The sequence below is a fragment of the Xenia sp. Carnegie-2017 genome, unplaced genomic scaffold, assembly GCF_021976095.1.
Source record: "Xenia sp. Carnegie-2017 unplaced genomic scaffold, XeniaSp_v1 HiC_scaffold_21, whole genome shotgun sequence".
Classification (NCBI taxonomy): domain Eukaryota; kingdom Metazoa; phylum Cnidaria; class Anthozoa; order Malacalcyonacea; family Xeniidae; genus Xenia; species Xenia sp. Carnegie-2017.
The window spans coordinates 4140505-4160631 of NW_025813484.1; the positions used below are offsets into that span (position 1 = coordinate 4140505).

Here is a 20127-nt window from a genome sequence, read left to right on the forward strand (position 1 = left end):
CCGAGAAAGATTTTGAAAAATCTGCCCATCCTCACGGAAGTCAGCGATATGAAAATTGGGTGGTGGAGATGCTCAAGAAAGAACTGGGGCGCGATCTTTTTACGTGTTTTGAGCATCTAAAAGAATACAACAATTCTTTAATGATTAATGAAGATGTCCGCTCTGAGGATGCCCTTCGCTATCTAAAGGAAAATATAAACTATAAGTCATCGACCGATATGGAAAAGAAACTTTGTGTGCTATTTGACGATGCTGTTTCGGCTATCGAATGCTCCATCCCAGTGGTGAGTCCAGGTTTGCAAGTGTTGGAGCAACGTCTTGTTGATAAGTTATCTGGCGATGGCAACAAATCGAAGGGAATTATTTTTGTGAAAACAAGGCTGGTTGCTTTTGCTCTTCTCAACTGGCTTAGATGTTCCGCGTCTTTAGAAGGGTTGGTGAACAATCCCTCTGTTGTGATTGGTTGCGGCCAAAGAAATGGACTCGGTACGTATTATACAGAAAAGTGTGATGATGAACTTGGGATAATGCTAGATGGCAACAGGTTGATTGCAACGCAATTCGTATGAGAAAAAGGATATTTCAGCTTTTTGTTACATCGCAAGTATTTCCCCCATTTTAAACACACGTGATTCCAGGCTCCCCTGAGCCTTTGTCCAGAACGTCTTTCGCTAGTCTTAGTTTGGAGTAGTCATGTCGTAGGATGTACAAACTCTCCAAAATTCCTAGTTCATAATTCTTAGTTCTTAATTTCATTCAGGTGGTATGCCCAAAGCCAAACAAGATCGGGAGATAAGAAACTTTCGCAACGGTGACAGCAACATCATTGTAGCCACATCAGTCCTACTTGAAGGTATAGATGTCCCCGATTGCAATTTCGTCATCAACTATGGCATGCCTGGTAACGAAATAACGTTTATGCAAGCTCGTGGCCGAGTAAGGTCACGAGAGACTGGTCACGACAGTTGGCAATACGAGATTATCGTACCACATGATCAAGCCACGATGAAGGAGCGTGATATGGAAAAGGAGAAATTAATGAAAGACGCACTTTTGAAAGTAATAAATCAAAACAAAGAAGAATTTGACAAACAGGTAAGAGTGTCCTCTTCTCTGTCGTAGTTTGCTAAGAATTACAGTGTATATTGAGTCATACATGCTTACACTAGATCAAATAAGAAGAATTGTCGTTCATCCTCCACCTGAATATAATATAATCAATTAAGAAATAAAAGATGTTTACTGTGTTTGCACAGGCTTATGAAAACTGAGGAGAACTCAAGAACAGATCAGTTTAAGCCCGAGACCGAAGGGCGACAGTTTGTACCTGCTCGAGAGTTCTCAAAAACTTCGCCGAGGTTTGCATAAGCAATGCAAACACCAAAAAATTTCATTTATTCTTTTATAAAATGACTATAATGCGAAACGGAAAAATTTGAAACAAACAATTTAATTTTTCCTCAACATTTATTCATGGTTCATTTGTGAATTTTCTTTGAATGATTTGATTGGTTGAGCTCACATCGGTTATTTTATGAACAATTATTACGAAACATTTGCAAGTGACAATGAGTGCAAAATACCTTGCTAACATTTTGTTATTAGTGTTTGATTATGTAACATAAAGGAGGAGGGAAAATTGACATTTCTCCTTATTTGCAGTAGTTTACTAGAATTACCGATTTTTTTGTTTATGAAGTGCAACTTCGTCGTTTCATGTCAAGAGTACACTTTTGTGACTTTAATTCAAATTGTGCATGGACAAGGTAAATTACAAGATTTTAAGACAAGCTATTAACCGCTTAGGAGAAACACGTTGCAGTTTTAAAAGAGAAGATCAACCATTCAAAACCAGTAATACTTTTCTTAGATATGTAGATACTTTTAATTCTTATTCAATTATTGTAGATGTAGTATAAGGTAGAATGTTTATTTTATTTGTTATTATCGGTATGTGTTTACATATGTATACATACAACGTGTATATCAATGAAATTCCTCCATCTATGTATAGAGATATGAATACTTGTAGAAATATATTTTCTTGGATAGAGGAAGAGTCATATTTCGTTGTAACTTTAATGTTTTTAGTTGGTCGAAATCCAACAGAAAATACTCGAAGAGTACAATAAAATGTCGACTAAGAATCCTGCCAAAGATGTCACAGATGATGTAAAATTGTTCTGCAAGAAATGTGACGTGTTTGCATGCAAGGCAAAAGACATAAAGAAATGCTATACTTCTTATATTGTCCCCGATTACACGGAAAATCTTCCTAACGCCAGCTTTGAAGCCATTGAAGGCGCGCCAAGCACCGGTAGGTGTCCTGGATTTGATATGATCGGGAAGACAGTCTGCAAGAATTGTGGTTTCAACTGGGGTAAACGAGCAAGGAGCGAGCACGGGGATTTTCCACTTCTGAAAATTGCTAATTTCCGCGTTGAAATTGGTACTTTAAATGGAAGACGATTGTACAAAAGTGGTCTGACTTTCCCTACAAATTGGAGAAATTTGATTCTGCTGCATTCTAAAACCGAATAGATATCTTAACAGAAGTCCACTCGTCTCGGAACCTTTGATGTTTGTGTCCCCCACTTTTCTGGAGCAAATTCTAAGCAGACACGCCTTCCAGCAAGATACTTCCGCTAGATCGCAATAGAAAATATAGATGTTTTCACAAATGTAGCGTTTTGCACTACAAAAGCTTTGAACTTTATATTCTCTGCAAGATGATAACTCTTTATAAAAATTTCGGCAAACTTTAGCTTCAAACGTGAATTATCAGTACAATACTATTCCGTATTGATTTTGTGAAAGTATCTTGCTGGGAAGTCACGCATGCGCAGTAAAAAAATTAGGCACGATTTTAGCCGAGTGAGCCTTCTGTTAGATGTCTATTCTGTGCCCGACGAAAACAAAAATTAATAAAATAGAGACTTTGTCGTGGTGACAAATCTGAAAATAGTTCTAAAGATAGCAAATAGCATAGTGAATGGTAAAAGTAATACGATAAGTTGATAGTTCTTAGAAGAACTGTTTTAAGTAAAGAGCACTAACCCAATAGTTCTAAATTAAACGACACGATGCATTTCGGCAGACTACTCCTCAGGTTTCGACGTCTGCTAAATGAAAATTTACAATCTACCGATATTTATAATGCCAAGAAAGAGTGTACGTCATCTCCAAAAGGGGAGATGACGCTCAAAAGCAAAAATTGCCCTACATGAAATTCATTGATATAGAAAAACACTATATGCCTGGATTGCTAGGCTAACACATATTGTTAAGGTCAAAATTGCGCTTTTCAATATTCATATTTATGTTTTTGTTGATTGAGTGGTATTTTACCTTACCTTAACTATTTGTATCGATAAAATATTTTGTCCATGTGGTCACATGCGGTAAGATAGAAAAAAAGCAATAATCTTTAGCAAATAGTTACAAGTCTTGATAGTTAAAAATGAAGCAAGAAATAAGCAGGAAAGTAGGAAGACGAAGGCCTTAGGGCCGGGGCTTATCAGAAGATTTTCTACCAACAGAAAAATAATTTTATAATTGTGATCTTGTAAGTTTTTCGAGCATTGTAGTTTACAATCATTATGTTTAAGAAATGTTTAAATAATAGTCACATAAATCATGTGACTATGAATTGATTAGTGATACATTAATGAGATCAGTAGGAATTTGTCAATTGATTGCAAAAGAGTTAGCAAAAGACAACATGTGCAACATGGTAAATATGGCATGCAATTTGTAAATTTTTTCATGCATGCTTTCAATCTCAATATTCTTGTGTTTCTATGAAACATGTCGAAGGCCTACTGCATGTTCATCATCACCTCAGTCTTTGCTTCACAGTTCCATGAAGAAAGCTTTAGGGATTGGATGTATTTCTTTTGCCGTCAATAGAAGTAGCACAAGATGCAGAAGACACTTCATGCTTAAACTTTCACTCACGCCGTATAGAAAAAGAGTTTATATAAAGAAAAAGACACAATACTATTTTTTTAATGTGCTCGCTTTAAATGTTTGCCTTTATAGTTTTCCGTTATCGTGTGATGTTAAAATGTCACATTATTTCGCAAATACTTTATTCGAATAAACGTTGAAGCCAGAAAAATGTAATACGGATGACTATAAATTATTGTCAGGAAAATTTTGATGTCATGTTAGCGCCTTCTCCCCTGCCAAAAAAAGTCAAATATGGTTTAGATGAAAAATATATCTTTTACATATTTAAGTTAAGGGCATCTGCTCTCATCTGACAGCATTATTGAAATAATTAGCAAACGAAAAGGTAAAGAGAATTTGCTTTGTAATAAACTTCTTGCTATTTGCTTGTTAAAATTCATTTTGTCGATAAAGTAATTAATTTTTCTACTGCTTAGGCCACAAAAAGACCAAATACTGCACGCCTTTCGAGTAGAAACGGCCCGACGCTTCCCCTTCAGCTCATAATTGGGAGTGATGCAACACTCCCAGCACCTCGTATGCCTACGGAAGGACAGTTTTTGTAAAATAGTGCATTTTAATAATCTTATAAACAATAATAAAATTAGATAGAGATAGTTTGAATGAAAATAGAAAATAGGAATGGTCGTACATATTAATTAATATTTTCTCTTACTACTTACGACTTGTGTTCACATAAAGCAATTTTACGTATGTATTTAATTCGAGAATCACATAAAAGTAGCCAATTTTAAATGTTTTGTAGACTATGATTCTAGCAAAATTCTCAATTATTTAATGCTAGAATGGGTACATAGCGTCCACAGCAAAATTTAAAACTAAAAACAAACAAAAATTCCACAAAAAAAGGAAAAGCGGCAGAAACTGCATTTTGAATGGCTTGTGAAGGCATGAATAAGATGTTCAAAAATAATTTTGATTTTACGGGACGTTTAATGCAAATTGTGTAAATTTCAGAAAGTAAACTGAGCAGATATGCGTAAGTTAAGTCTTTCTCAACTTACGTGAAATCTTTTCGTGCACGACTCTCAGCTTTCGTGACATTTTTTCATGCAAAACTCTCAGCTTACTTGACATTTTTTCGTGCACGACTCTCAGCTTTCGTGACATTTTTTCGTGCAAATTTGTCAGCTTACTTGACATTTTTTTCGTGCACGACTCTCAGCTTTCGTGACATTTTTTTCGTGCAAAACTCTCAGCTTACTTGACATTTTTTTCGTGCACGACTACCTCTATAAGATTCCTCAACAAATTGTTTCTAATTTAATTACATGCACTAATACTGCAGTTACATCATAATAGCATTGATAGCGTTAATATTGATTCCCCATAAACGTATTTTATTTACTGAATAAAATCTTTTATGGTAATTCTTATCCGTGACCCCTAATGCTCGCCCCCCGTAACTTCACATTCAGCAGGACACCCCCCAGTTGCGTCACTGATTGATTTCAAAAGAACTTACTACGGAAAACATGCATATATCTATTATTATCTTTATAGATTGTCCATCTCCATTGTCTTTGAAAAGGTTATTCCATCTTTGTTATATTGGAGTTGCATTTGAGAGATTTTTTAGATGTTTAAAGCATTTAAGGTTGATTCAACTAACATGTCAAAAAGACAAGGTTTTTAAAATTTTCCAATATCCCTTGTTAATTATGCATATTAATTTTTGTAGGTTACAATGGGAAAGTTGTTGCATGTCTACAGTAGCCAAGACAGCCCATTTTAACTCCTACAATATGGGAAAAGCAATGAGTGGAATTTAAAGTCTTCTAAAATAGTGCATAATTTTGCTTAAAAAAATTGCATTGCTGGAGTAAATGGGCAAGATACATTTAGACTAATGTGGTATGACATCATATTTGTATCTGGCCGTGAGGGGAATTCCCAATATGGGTATTCCCAAAAGTTTTGTAACACTCAATGTCTATCTAAACATTTCTGTTAAATTCTGGATTTATAATTTGGCATACTGGTGTCAAATCCATTGACAATTTTTTCTCATCGAGTTCCTTACAATTTTGCACGAAATTTTATGATAAAAATGCAAGCCGATTGGAAAGACATTCGTCGAAGACAGCGTTATTTTATCCGAGAAATTGACCCATTGAAAGTAATAGAGGTTATGCAAGATGTTTTTACACAAGAAGACTGCGAGAATGTAAGAACTGCGTGTACGAATCACGGACCAATTGTTGCTGTTCGAGACCATTTGCTTGGGCGATTGAAAAGACGTGGTCCCAATTCATTGCCGAAATTCGTTTTAGCATTACGCAAAACCGGACAAGAACACGCTGCTCAACTTATTGATCCTAAGTTGAAAGGTATATCATTCATAATATCAACTTATGAAAAGACTGTTGAGGTCTATATGGTGAAGTATTGACTTAGGTTTTTGTACTGACTGAGCGACAAAGACGTTAGAAAACGACGTGAAATCTTTTATAATATGGCTTTGTTTGATTGCAACTGTTTTTGTTGTTATTTTGTTCGACGTTTATATCTTCGCCTCGAAACGTAGCATTTTTTTTCTGCGGGATAGTGAAAATCACTCGTTAGTGTCATTCATCACCACTGTTTGCTACATTTATTTTGTTGGCTCCTTTAGAATTTTGAACGAAAGATAAGTTTCTTGAAAAGACAAGGTGACTTGACCAGACCGCAAATCAACCAATCAGCATGAGCATTACCATTAATCTCAGCCATACGACAGGCTGTCGTAATTATATGGGGTTTATATTATTGTAAGATAATTTTATGCTGCTTTTGGCTCGAGCAAGTTTATAAATGCATTGCAGTTGTGTATTGAAAACTATGGCTTTATTGCCCTAATGTGATGGTAAAGTGTATTTTGTAGTGAGGGGAGCTCTTTCAAATTGTGGCAGGGATGATAGAGTTCTGGAACCAGGTGTTGCCGCAGGTATTCATTCTTCCTGTAATGTTATGCAACAAGTTTATATGTATATAAAACTCAGGATGTTGTGTCATATTTTCTTTTGTTGAAATAACTAGACATCAGAGTAAACATTCAATTGGTTGATTTTGCTGATGACCAGTTACAGAAAGTAAAAAAATTGCGTGAAAAATATGAAGTCTCTCACAGTGAAGATACATTATCCCTTCGTCAACATTTTAATGGTTTTCTTGGTGAAGTAAGTGTCCTGAAGCTAGTTTTTGACTTTTTAATGTTGTTTCATTGCAATATATATACCATTGCTTTCCCTTTGTGTAGGATACACGTAACTTTATTTCACTTGTCAAGACAAATTGGTCAGAACAAATGCCATTAATTTTAATTTTTCGTATTTCGAACCTTGATGTGGCTTGTGTACTCATGAAAGAATATGAAAATGGCAACCTCAAGTCAAGCATTATTAAAAAGCTTTGCAGCTATAACTTTGGAGACATTTGTTTTCAAGATTTGAACTTTAACCTTGTCATTGAACCAGATGAATCAAAGAAAGTGATTGAAACACTTGATAACTTTGGTGATTGTGAGTATAATTGTTTTTTGTTTCTTTCGCTTCATTTTCTTGAATAAGTATAATTTCCATATGGTAAACTAGATGGCAAATATACATAGCTTGATAGATCAGACAGTCACTTGTTTTTAAACTGGTGATATTTGGAAGCTTTATGATACATCTTACAAGTTACAATGACATAATATAACTTCCACAATACAGGAAAATAAACAGATGAGCTTTTTTATTCTGACAAAGAATTTTTGGGCTTCAGATAGGATCAAGTTGATGCTTTAGTGTGGTTTTGTTTGATACATTTTCTTTTTTATCACATCCTACACTTGAGTTGAAAGTTATTTTTGAAGCCATTGCACTGACCTTTAACTTGACCTATACTGTAAATAGTGCTTTCCACGTATGTTTTTTGGTAAAGTTTGTTGCATTTTTCGTTTGTGTTTAGCTGTTAATGTTCTGGTAGTGGGAATGGAAAAATTGAGCTTGAAACTACGCGACTACCAGAGTTATCTCGTGCAACCAGCCTTAGAAGGAAAGAACACCATAATTTGTGCACCAACAGGTAGTGGTAAGACATTTGTTGCCATGGAAGCGATTAAACAACACGTGTGCAGCTCCGGGCATCGGTACGTTGCATTCATTGTTACCAACCTAAGCCTCGTTTATCAACAGGAATGTAATTTGGCACAATATCTTCCCGAGTCCGTCGGAATCTCGAGTCTCTGCGGAAGTAATTCACCCACATCTTCTCTGCCTCAACTCCTTGAGGAGTATCAAGTGATAGTATTGACTGCGCAGGTCTTGGTTAATTCCCTGAAGAAAGATAAAACAGATGCACCAGGAGAAAAAGAGCTAACAATTGGGCAGTTTTCTCTTCTTGTTTTTGACGAATGCCATCACACGATCAAGGGTCATCCTTACAACGAAATCATGCGATTTTATTTGCGGGAAAAATTGGAGGTGTGTGTTTCTTGTTGAGGTCGTAGGCCATGTGGAATTTTGTTTTTGGAACTTAAAAATGTGCTCATTTTGATTGATTTTTTGTAAGTTTGTATTGCATTTTTTGAACAATTTTTATTCAAATGATATTTTCATTCTTAGAGTCCCAATCCCTGTCTGCCGCAAATCATTGGTCTCTCAGCTTCGCCCGGTATTGGAACCAGTTCGGCAGAGAAGCATATTATGGAGCTCTGTGCGAACTTAGATGTACAAGAAATACAGGTTTGTAACTTAACATTCACCCATATGCACTCTACTTATCGCAACATTCCTACTCGTTGAAGAAATCTTTATTATTTATATACTAAAATTCAGTGTGCTCGCATGTGTCGATTCCCCGAATCTTTTGGAAACCACGAGTTTGCGAATGTTTCCTTGAAAGTCTGAATTTATGTCCTTTTATTTGATTTTTCATAGCTCTTCGTGGGAACACAACCTGCTAGTACTTCCATTACAACATTTTCCCAGGAACAAGAGAACGCGTTCAGAGCAACTGTCGATCCTGTCATGTGTCGAATAGAAGTCATGATTTCTGAGAAAGATTTTGAAAAATCTGCCCATCCTCACGGAAGTCAGCCATATGAAAATTGGGTGGTGGAGATGTGTAAGAAAGGACTGGGGCGCGATATCTTTACGTGTTTTGAGCATCTAAAAGAATACAACAATTCTTTAATGATTAATGAAGATGTCCGCTCTGAGGATGCCCTTCGCTATCTAAAGGAAAATATAAACTATAAGTCATCGACCGATATGGAAGAGAGACTTCGTGTGCTATTCGACGATGCTGTTTCGGCTATCGAATGCTCCAGCCCAGTGGTGAGTCCAGGTTTGCAAGTGTTGGAGCAACGTCTTGTTGAAAAGTTATCTGGCGATGGCAACAAATCGAAGGGAATTATTTTGTGAAAACACGGCTGATTGCTTTAGCTCTTCTCAACTGGCTTGAAAGTACTACTTCTTTAAAAGTGTTGGTGAACAATCCTTCTGTTGTGATTGGTTGCAGTGGTCAAAGTAATGGAGTGGGTAAGCTAAATTCACGATGGTAACAGCTTACTCGCAACGCAATTTATATGAAAAAATAGGATGTTTCAGTTGTTACATCGTTGTTACAATATTTTTCCATTTTTGAAAATGAATCTAGTTTGTTTGTGGATTTCACGTTGCGCATTTGATTATGAACACATTTGATTTCAGACTTCTTCGTCCAATACGTCTTTTGTTGGTCTTAGTTTGAACTGCTCGTGACGTAGGAGATAAAAATTCACCAAAATTCTTAGTTCTTAGTTTCATTATGTTTCATTCAGGTGGTATGTCGAAAGCCAAACAAGATCAGAAGATTAAAACTTTCGCAACGGTGACAGCAACGTTATCATTGCCACGTCAGTCCTACTTGAAGGTATAGATGTCCCCGATTGTAATTTCGTCATCAACTATGGCATGCCTGGTAACGAAATAACGTTTATGCAAGCTCGTGGCCGCGTAAGGTCACGAGAGACTGGCACGACAGTTGGCAATACGAGATTATCGTACCAAGTGAACAAGCCAAGAGGAAGAAGCGTGATATAGAAAAGGAAAAATAATGAAAGACGCACTTTTAAAAATTGAGAATCTAAACAAAAATGAGTTCGATGAATTTGAGAGGCAGGTAAGGTTGTGTCATCTTTTTCTCCGTCTTTTAAAATTTCCTTAGTTTTATTTTATATTTATGAAATGTAACTTCGTCACTTTGCATCGAGATTCTTTTAATAGCATCATCTCATCTGCCGAAATGCTTGTCGTGTTTGAGCTATCTTTTTCATTTTGGTTTTCAATCGTAATTTTTTAGGAGCTTCTCAGTTGTCGTTCACGATGACAAATACACTGTTCAGAACAAAATATTAGCTGTTGATCAGTAACACAAGTCTCAGGAAGTAGAATTGTGTTTGTCGGCTTGAAAAATAACAGAATTTAAAAATGTCCTTGTTTAGAGCTAATTTTGTATGCTTAGTGAGAAAAAACTTGTTTGTGAAGATTAAATTTTTCTTTTTCTTTCAGTTGCTCAAAATCCAACACAAAATACTCGAAGAGTACAATAAAATATCGACTAAGAATCCTGCCAAAAATATCACAGATGATGTAAAATTGCTCTGCAAGAAATGTGGCGTGTTTGCATGCAAGGCAAAAGACATAAAGAAGGTTGACACTTCTCATATTGTCCCCCATTACAAGGATAATCTTCCTAACGCTATCTTTTCAGCTGATGAGGACGCGAAAAGTACCGGTAGGTGTCCTGGATTTGATATGATAGGAAGGACAGTCTGCAAGAAGTGTGGCCTTAACTGGGGTAAACGCGCAAGAAACGAACACGGGGAGTTTCCGCTGCTGAAAATTGATGGGTTCCTTTTTGAAGGTGGTGACCTAGATGGAAGACCTTCGTACAAAAAGTGGTCCAAATTTCCCTATAAATTCGACGAATATGATCCTACTGTTGCACCCTAAAACACTGCATCCTGTTATCTCTTGGAATGGAATTTTCAGTGGGGGGGGGGGGCGGAGGAGGTATCGTTGTAGCTACTTTTATTTGAAATGGAAAAATAGTATTAGTGGAATTGTACATTATAATGATTTTATCAATAAATAGTAGGTGTCACAGAAAATCGGCCCCCTGAAAAACTTATACTTTTATCTCAAAATTTGTGAAACTGGGTGATCTTTAAGTTATTACAAGTTATTCCGATTTTACAAAGTATATTATACCCCATGCGATAGAGGATTTTTAAAAGATCCATTACAAAAAAATAAAATAATATGTTTTTTATCGATGACGTTTTGACTTTAGCTTTAGACATCTTCCGATACAATGGAAGCTGTAAATTTGGTCAAATGTTTTAAAGCCAGTCGCACAATAACCATCGCATTTTCACGCGTCGATCAAAGAACAGGTAGTAAGAAAGCTTATGACTCAGAAAAACAGTCTGCAAACACTAAACACAAATAATTGAACGACTCACACATTTCACAAACACGTTCCGCCAACACAATCCGCATTACAAAACACTCAACAAACTCAACAAAAATCTGTCGGCGTCATAAATTGAATTTTATGCACAGAATAGAACTTATGCCAGTTGACTGTAATATCAACTGGAACGATAACTCTTATAGTTTTGTCCCATGATTGGATGAAGCCAAAAACATGCAAGTAAATTTTGATCAACTCCCCCCCTGAAATAATGCGTGTTTTCTTAGAGACAAACGTTTGTTTTGCCGTATTGACCGTTGAAAAACGTGAAAAATTATTTTTTGTAATTTTTTGACTAGTTTTGAGCTTGGAAATTGCATCTGCACTTCTGAATTTTTTCTACGGAGAGATATTTTCGAGGAGAAACGTAATCGGCAAGAATCGATGGCGATTTATCGACTGTTGGGGACTGCCTCAATTGTTTCGCCCAACAATTCACAATTTATAAAATTCAACTTTCAAAATCTCAGAAAACGCAATTTCCTATGAAATTCCATTCTCCGGGCCAAATTTCCTGGGGCATTTTTTTTCGGGGGAGACACAATTCCTGTGACACCGATCTTTTTTCTTGGGATGTGACTGATGATAATAATTGCTTTCCCGCGTTTAGAGTAGATTCCCGATTATTTTCTTTTATCGGTGTGAATTTTTCTTGATGAGATTTATCCTGCTGAGCAGGTTGCGACTCGCGAATGGTGATCTTGGGTTTATAATGCAAATAAAAGCTATCACGTGACTTCAAAGTATCAACAATAAATGCAAATGAATGAAAGCTGTCTGAAAAAACAGGTGTGTGATTACACTTTTCCATATACCTGCTTCGTTTTAAGGAGAAAAAATGTCTGGAAACTTTTCTGCTGAAATCGTGCTGAAAGCTTAAGCTTAAGCACTCGACTATATTGTTCATCTTATTTGTCAAGGTGAGTGGCCGATGATTTAGAACCCAATTCCCTAGATGTCTGACTACCGAGTCAAGGTGATGCAAGGATATCATCGTTAATAGTGGCAAAAAGCAAAACTCTTTACAAGAAATATGCTAAAAGAATGTTAGAAAAACCAAGCATGTCAAACATTTTACCAATTCAACTCTGCAACAGTATATCAAAGCAGATTTTGCCATTTTACTCGTACGTATTGGCAGTTTTGCCACCTCTCAAGATGGCGGCTTGCCTCACTAACTTGTAAATATGCCTTAAACTAAAATACCTGGAACGCTACCTGAAGCAAATAATATAATTGAAGCTAAATCTTACACCCAGATACGCGAGATTTACACCCAGACACGCGTGTGTAGTGTTTCGAGATTCTCTCGCGGAGTGAAAATTGATTGATTCCACACGCGTGTCTGAGTGTAATCTCGCGTGTCTGGGCATAAGATTAGGCTTTAAAATTATTAGGCTTTTCTATTACGGGTAGCGTTCCTTGTATTTCAGTTCAATGTAAATATAGAATCTCGGCGGAGTCAGGTATCTAGTAGACTGGGTTCTACCTTATTGTGTGGGTCTTATTCATTAGGTGTGGATGTGATTGATCAAATTCATCTGCGTCATTCATTAATCAGAGAGTGTCAATTTGTTTTATGATATTGTTTTACAGGTTCTTAATAAGAAAAATTTGAATGAATTTAAAAGTTGTTTCTTCGTTCTCATAGCAACTGTACCTTAGCACGTAGCTAGTGTTAGAATTTTCAAAGAGGTAGTACATTGTATTATCAAAGGAGCGTATTTCATCAGTAAGACTTCTGCTACAGAAAGAGGTTAGTGAAATATTTCAAAGTATGTATCGTACGTTATGTCTAAAATCTCACATAGCCACTTTTTCAGAATTTGTTTCTCTTAATTTCATTGCGTCGATCACCTGCCAGGGCGCGTCATGTTGATGTTGAGCAAACTTCAATGTTTTCAGTTTATGATTTCACCGTAAAAGACGAAATTCGTCACATAAAAGTATTTGTGCCCTAGGAAAACGTGGAATATTATATTATTAAGCTCGTACTTTTCCATACAGCTAAGCATTTTGTCTTCCTCGTAGTTAAAGAGCGTTTCCATGGTCAAATCTCGAGAGTACTTACTTAGATGAAATGTTTGAAAAGAAAAAGTATTCTTTTGACAAAGTTCCAGTAACATCAATTTTGGAAGGCCCAACTAACATGGTATCATGAACTGAGTTTCTAAAAACCCAGCCGTAAATGCAAATATACACTGCTCTTAACGCGTAAAAATCCTTTTTTATGCATGGTGCTACAAGGCAACCATAAAATAAATCATGAAAGTGTTAAAAATAAGCACTAGTATTTTATATTCGTCGATGAATGCTGAAATTCATAATCTGTGCCTTATGAAGCAACGGTTTCCTAATAAATTACATTTTAGGAGATATAAATCCTTGATCTTTTTCATGTCGATCGAGTAAAAAGAAACCGCACGAAGCTAATAACGGCTGTCTTTTCAGACATTGTTGTCTGCTGTTCGCGTATGAACGGAATTTTGACGTGAATTAGACGTGATCACGTGCCTGATTTGATGTTTCAGCGTCCTTCACTTGTAGCGTGGGCGAGATCAATCGGCGTTTTAAATTTTTAATGTGGGACTAATTACGTCATTTATGAATACTTACTTACGTAGTTCAAAAGACATTACTGAACAATTAGCTATATAATTCACAAAATCATTTTTGTACGTAGAGTTGTTTGAAACATCATATTCTCTTGCTACTTTCGAACAACGATGTTTATCATCAAGAATATTTTACATTTTAACGATACTCTCGGATGATACTTGTTTAAAATCGTCACTTCGGCAACATCGGTATTTTCATTATATGCTAAAACATGCTGTGGGTGGAAATTAATTGATTTGCAAAGTTCATCTTGAATTATGATAAACGAGTAGCAGCATTGTTCAACAGATAGTTCTTCGGTAGCGTTTCATCTAGTTTATAGCTAACTAGAGACAATGTTACGACAGCGCTATTAACTTACTTTGAACGTATGTCTGACTTCTAAAGCCGATTCTAACAAGATGATTAGGCATATAATTTTTTTCACCTTCAAAAAGAGTTTCTTTCTTAATTCGTACGTGAACTTAAAAATATGAACAGTGAACTAAATTATGATTGACGGAGATGAATTTCATTTTTATTAAAAAAAAACTTCAAATCCTGGTACAGGAGTTTGAAAATATCGCGCAAAAAGTTTCCTTTTGAGGGATTTTGCTTTCCGTGATTACTTTTTCCTGGCTGAGTCTGAGCATGATGTCATGGTAGGAATGCAATTAACTTTTAATATGTGGTGTTGTTAGCTATAGCAACCGTCATTACTAGTTATTGTTCAGTTTCAGCAGTTGACACGGAGCTAGCTATCCTCACCTTGTTAACGTCTATTTTGCAGAATAAAAAGTAACTAAACACAATCCAGTCGTCAATGAAAATGTTGAATAAGGCCGAGTACCTTTTTTTCGCAGGTAAGTTAAGGGCATCTGTAATTTCCAATTATACTAAAATGATTGTCTATGCTCAAGTGGCTCGTCGCTGTTTTCCACTTCGAAATGAAAGTTTGCATTCTCAAATTCTTTTCAAAAACTGTTTTTGCGTTCATTGATTCATATGTAAATTTAATACTTGTATTGTGTGATAAATTTAAAAAACCAAAAGATATTTACTGTGCTTGCACAGGCTTATGAAAGCCAAGGAGATCTTTTCCCTTTATTAAATTACACGAAAAAAAAACACGAAAAACTTCATCGTGAAGAATTTCTGCCAAAAAACCTTCTCAAATGAAGTTAGGTTTTAGGGAAGGTTTTGATAGACCTTTTTCTCACAAATGCATCGTGCTGTTTAGTAATATTTTTCTACCATTCACCATATATCAATTATGTTATCGAAGAGTGTATTTAATAAATTAAGTTAATTACCACGACTAAGCCTTTGGTAATTAAAATGGAGAATGTTTTGTGTTTACTATTATGTGAAGAGCCCAAACAATGGCAACTGTAATCCATATAAGCTCCCAAAACATCCCCAGAGCACACTTTCGTTCCTAGATTCCCTGATAGAAGGACGAGTAACTGCGATCTCTATATAGACTGTGATTTCGTGAATTTCATACATTCGTTCCTAGATTCCCTGATAGAAGGACGAGTAACTGCGATCTCTATATAGACTGTGATTTCGTGAATTTCATACATTCGTTCCTAGATTCCCTGATAGAAGGACGAGTAACTGCGATCTTTATAAAGACTGTGATTTCGTGAATTTCATACATCAGAATTTTGGTCCTATCCAATCGATTAAGCACACAGCTCTAACATGTTAGGAATTGGTTTAACTGGTTTTGATAACGAGTTTTTCTTAATAACATACAATAATCAATTTATTTTTCCATGAAGTTATTCCTGAAAGTTTAAATGTTGAAATTTTTTCACTCAAAAACATTCAATGATTCAAAACTATTTTTCGAAATAAAAATTCCAAAACTGTCCTGGATCGTAATCGTTTAAAATTCGTGCAAGTCAGCTTTCCCTAAACTCTACAGAAATCGAAGCTTCCGCACGCCTATGATTAAGACTATGTTGGCAAATTATCAATGAAAAAGCCAATAATTCTATTACTACGATATCATCACTTATGATAAATAAGAATTAGCATAAATTATATATGGACTAGAAAAATGTTTAATTTTTTATGTAGAACAAAAAAATTTATAAAGATGCGTCTTGTGTTTTAATAACAAGCAAATTTTTTTAGCTGTATTGCTGCATTGTGTAAAATTTGGTCAGCAATCTTCACAAAATGCATCTGCCACAAATCCGTCCAGCATTTCGACATCACACAGCTATGCATCAAACATGGTGACATCATCCGGACATGCATCAAACATGGTGACATCATCCGGACATGCATCAAACATGGTGACATCATCCGGCCATGCATCTAACATGGTGACATCATCCGGCCATGCAGTGAACATGGTGACATCATCAGGCTATGCAGCTAACATGGTGACATCATCAGGCTATGCAGCTAACATGGTGACATCATCAGGCTATGCAGCTAACATGGTGACATCATCAGGCTATGCAGCTAACATGGTGACATCATCAAACTATGCAGCTAACATGGCGACACCATCAGGCCATGCAGTTAACATGGTGACATCATCCGGCCATGCAGCTAACATGGTGACATCATCCAGCAATGCAGCCAACATGGTGACATCATCCGCCATGCAGTTAACATGGTGACATCACCCAACCATGCAGCCAACATGGTGACATCATCCGGCCATGCAGCTAACATGGTGACATCATCCGGCCATGCAGCTAACATGGTGACATCATCCGGCCATGCAGCTAACATGGTGACATTATCCGGCCATGCAGTTAACATAGTGACATCATCCCGCCATGCAGTTAACATGGTGACATCATCCGGTGTAAATGTCAGCAATAAAACAACATCAGCCTATATTGCCGCTAGTCTGACTGCTACTTTGCCAACCCCTTCTTTAAAGTCTACAACACAGTCAACGCAATCTCAAGTTACAAATACCACGAATAACACGCAAGTCTTACAACCAGCAGTGTCGAGAAATAGCATTGAGCCATCGAAATCAGGCAAGGAAGATTCATTTTGAACTTATTGTCTCTATCATTATAGTGCTAGCAATGCGCTTGTATGGATTTTCGCTCTCTTTTTGCCCAATGCTCTCTTTTAAAAGTTTCTTTCAATCATGCAAGAGCAGTAGTGTTGCCAGCATGCTAATGAAGTCCTGATTTTTTTCTGGCTCGCTCATTCAATAATATACTCTACATATACGAGGAAGAAAACCTGAGGGATGGCTACACTTTCTTTCATGAATGAGTTTTGATAAGAAAGTTTAACAGCTGCTTGTCTCCTTTCCAGCCTTGCGATGTTAAATCTGAATAATAGGATTTTCAATTCCTAACCACTAGATGAAAATGTTGAATGTCGAATTGGAGATGATCGGTAAACTACGGTGGCTCACAAGGCCACCACACAAAATAAAAATATTAATACACACACAAAATAAAATACACACATAAAATAATACACACAAAAATAAAATACACACACAAAATAAAATACACACACAAAATAAAAATACACACACAAAATAAAAATACACACACAAAATAAAAATACACACACAAAATATGATTGCGGGCGCTTGCAGTGTCGGCTTACGGAATTGCTCGTAATTGATCGCATTTGTTTTCAAAGTTCTAATGGTTCCAACTTCCTGAGTACATAACAAAATTCACTGATTTCACTGTGATCAATTATTTCAAAGTTGCTTACGATATTGCTCCCCGTATTCTGGTTAAAATTAAGGTTAATGTGTTGTCCTTTGAAAGGACATTATTGCTCTAGCCTGTCCTGTATTTGTTATAAACAGCTTTGGGGTACTTGAAGTTGAAGTTAACGGACTTGCAGAGCTCGAAGGGCAACTGCTTGAAGAGACGCTACTCGTCATTGACGCTTCAGAACATTTTGGCAAAGAAGTTAATCTTCCCAAACGCACACCGCATTTGTGACAAAAAGAAGCTTCGTCAAGTGATTGTGCACCACAGTTGGCACAAAACATAATTATGCCAGGATTATGCAAGAGCTTGCTTTCGATTCCTTTCCAAATGTAATTTCAAATGTTTCGCAGTTGAAACAGTTAAATACGACGACAAGTCGACCACATGTTAAAATCACAATTAGTGAATTACACATATCTGATTACAAACTGATAATATGATAGTCAGACCATCCGACACTGCAAGCGCCCGCAATCATATTTTGTGTGTGTATTTTTATTTTGTGTGTGTATTTTTATTTTGTGTGTGTATTTTTATTTTGTGTGAGTATTTTTATTTTGTGTGTGTATTTTTATTTTGTGTGTGTATTTTATTTGTGTGTGTATTTTATTTTGTGTGTGTAATGTATTTTGCGTGTGTATTTTATTTTGTGTTTTAATTTTTATTTTGTGTGTGTATTAATATTTTTATTTTGTGTGGCCCTTGAGCCACCGTAGTAAACTAGTTGTCACACTGATAAACTTATATTTTTGGCCTTAGGATGGCTCAAAAGTTTTGAGATTTAGATTTCTGAAATGGCATTTTCAGCATTCCTGAGAAGCGAGAACCGTACAATTCGAAAATAATTTAGGTGTGCAAAAATGTTTCAACGGAGAAAAGGCAAAATCTCAAAATTTCGTGGTTAATAATTTTGTGTGATAGACAAACAACTTAAAACATTTGCATTTATAATAAAATTGATCAAGGCCTTTGAACTTCTCGAGCTTGCTGATTTACACAGTAAACATTGATCGAACACGACAGTAAACATTGTCTCCACATTTCCACGTTTAGGTAATCAATATATTTTCACCTTTGCTAAATTTTAGAACTGCCCATTTTCCAACAAGGTCTTTGCATTTAGGAAAAGTGGGAGGCTTTATGTGGTACAAGGCTTTTAACATGACCGCAGTTTTGATGATTCAGAAGGCATAATTATTAATTTAGGGTTTCATCGTATCTTTTAGGAAACAACCAATCTGTTGCGAAGTCTTCGCGGGTGGTTGACAAGTCAGGTAAATTTTTTGTTTTCAGTCATATTATGTAAAGTAATAAGTGCATAATATTGAAGGAATACGTCTATTCTTTCACCCAAGCCTATTTCCACAACATATTATTTCTCTCAAAACTTGTGGTGTAGAGAAGCGAAGAAAGATGATATCAGTGCTGTAGAACTAAATTTATCAGAGGGGAGGCTCTCTTGACGTTTTTGTTAACAGTGCCCTTTTAAAATTGCCAATTTCAAAAGTGGAAGGGGGGCTCCTCCCCCAAGCGCCCCCCCCCCGCTTCTACACCGCTGGATGATATGCAGATATACTGTTTGTATTAATGTGAATTAATTACATTTTCACACCATTAATTAACATACAGAATTAGCAATGCATGAAAGCTATGGAATATTATGAAATTTTTCGATACCTTAGGCTGGCTGTTTGTAAAATGATGAAAAGATTTATTTATCGTCTTGATGATGATGTTTTTCCCATCTCTTTAAATGACACATTTGAAGTATTGTCTTTCTTCGTGTTTTTTTTTTAGTTTCGTGTTACTCGTGTGTATATAATGCATCGGGTGTATGCAATAAACAAAGGAAAACATGCCAGGAACCTAATGCAACCTGTTTTCATTTGGAAGTGGAGTATAAGAATAACACATCATTCCGCAGTAAAGGTTGTACTGCAATCAATGAAACGTGCTCCAATTTTTGTGCGTCTCTCAATCAAACTGGGCAAGTCAAGAATTGCTCTTCATCTTGCTGTAGTCACAGCTTGTGCAACGACAAGAGCGACAAAAACGTCAACAACGGCAAAGGTTCCGCTTTGATTGTCCATCTGGCTGGTTGGCTTCTTCCCTTTGCGCAAGGATTAATCTTTTTGATGGTAATTCGTTAAAATGTAAACGCGGCTTCTTCATTTTGACACATTTGCACGACAATTTAATAGCTATATTAGTGACATACCTGTATTGTGACATAACTGTAATAAATAACCGTGTGGTTTATATAAATAAAACAAAAGTCGGATGCTTTCTCTTTACGAACAACTGTCTACCTCATCAATGTCTTCACTTCACTATACGTTTGGTGGATGGG

General features: G+C 36.2%; 3 protein-coding genes and 1 long non-coding RNA gene across 4 annotated transcripts; all 4 read left to right on the forward strand.

Moving 5' to 3' along the window:
• The first annotated feature begins 6 nt into the window (after positions 1-6).
• Positions 7-2962, forward strand: LOC124443937 (interferon-induced helicase C domain-containing protein 1-like). Its single transcript, XM_046994486.1, has 3 exons — positions 7-486; positions 761-1095; positions 2092-2962. The coding sequence occupies exons 1-3, from the start codon at positions 69-71 to the stop codon at positions 2539-2541; spliced, it is 1203 nt and encodes a 400-aa protein (XP_046850442.1). The 5' UTR covers positions 7-68; the 3' UTR covers positions 2542-2962.
• Positions 2963-3142: 180 nt separating this feature from the next.
• LOC124443939 lies at positions 3143-4707 on the forward strand. The gene is made up of 2 exons (XR_006947776.1): positions 3143-4297; positions 4389-4707. It is a non-coding gene; the product is annotated as an uncharacterized LOC124443939 (long non-coding RNA).
• Positions 4708-5881: 1174 nt separating this feature from the next.
• LOC124443938 (probable ATP-dependent RNA helicase DHX58) lies at positions 5882-12028 on the forward strand. The gene is given in 12 exon segments (XM_046994487.1): positions 5882-6302; positions 6836-6898; positions 6991-7130; positions 7211-7472; positions 7903-8417; positions 8559-8678; positions 8874-9350; positions 9353-9476; positions 9758-9790; positions 9793-10017; positions 10019-10098; positions 10488-12028. Coding segments are annotated over 12 exon segments (2763 nt in total). The 5' UTR covers positions 5882-6022; the 3' UTR covers positions 10932-12028.
• A 1076-nt stretch (positions 12029-13104) lies between these two features.
• On the forward strand, positions 13105-20075 carry LOC124444685. The gene is made up of 5 exons (XM_046995312.1): positions 13105-13210; positions 14843-14915; positions 16198-17066; positions 19004-19051; positions 19575-20075. The coding sequence occupies exons 3-5, from the start codon at positions 16688-16690 to the stop codon at positions 19925-19927; spliced, it is 780 nt and encodes a 259-aa protein (XP_046851268.1). The 5' UTR covers positions 13105-13210; positions 14843-14915; positions 16198-16687; the 3' UTR covers positions 19928-20075.
• Positions 20076-20127: the final 52 nt, after the last annotated feature.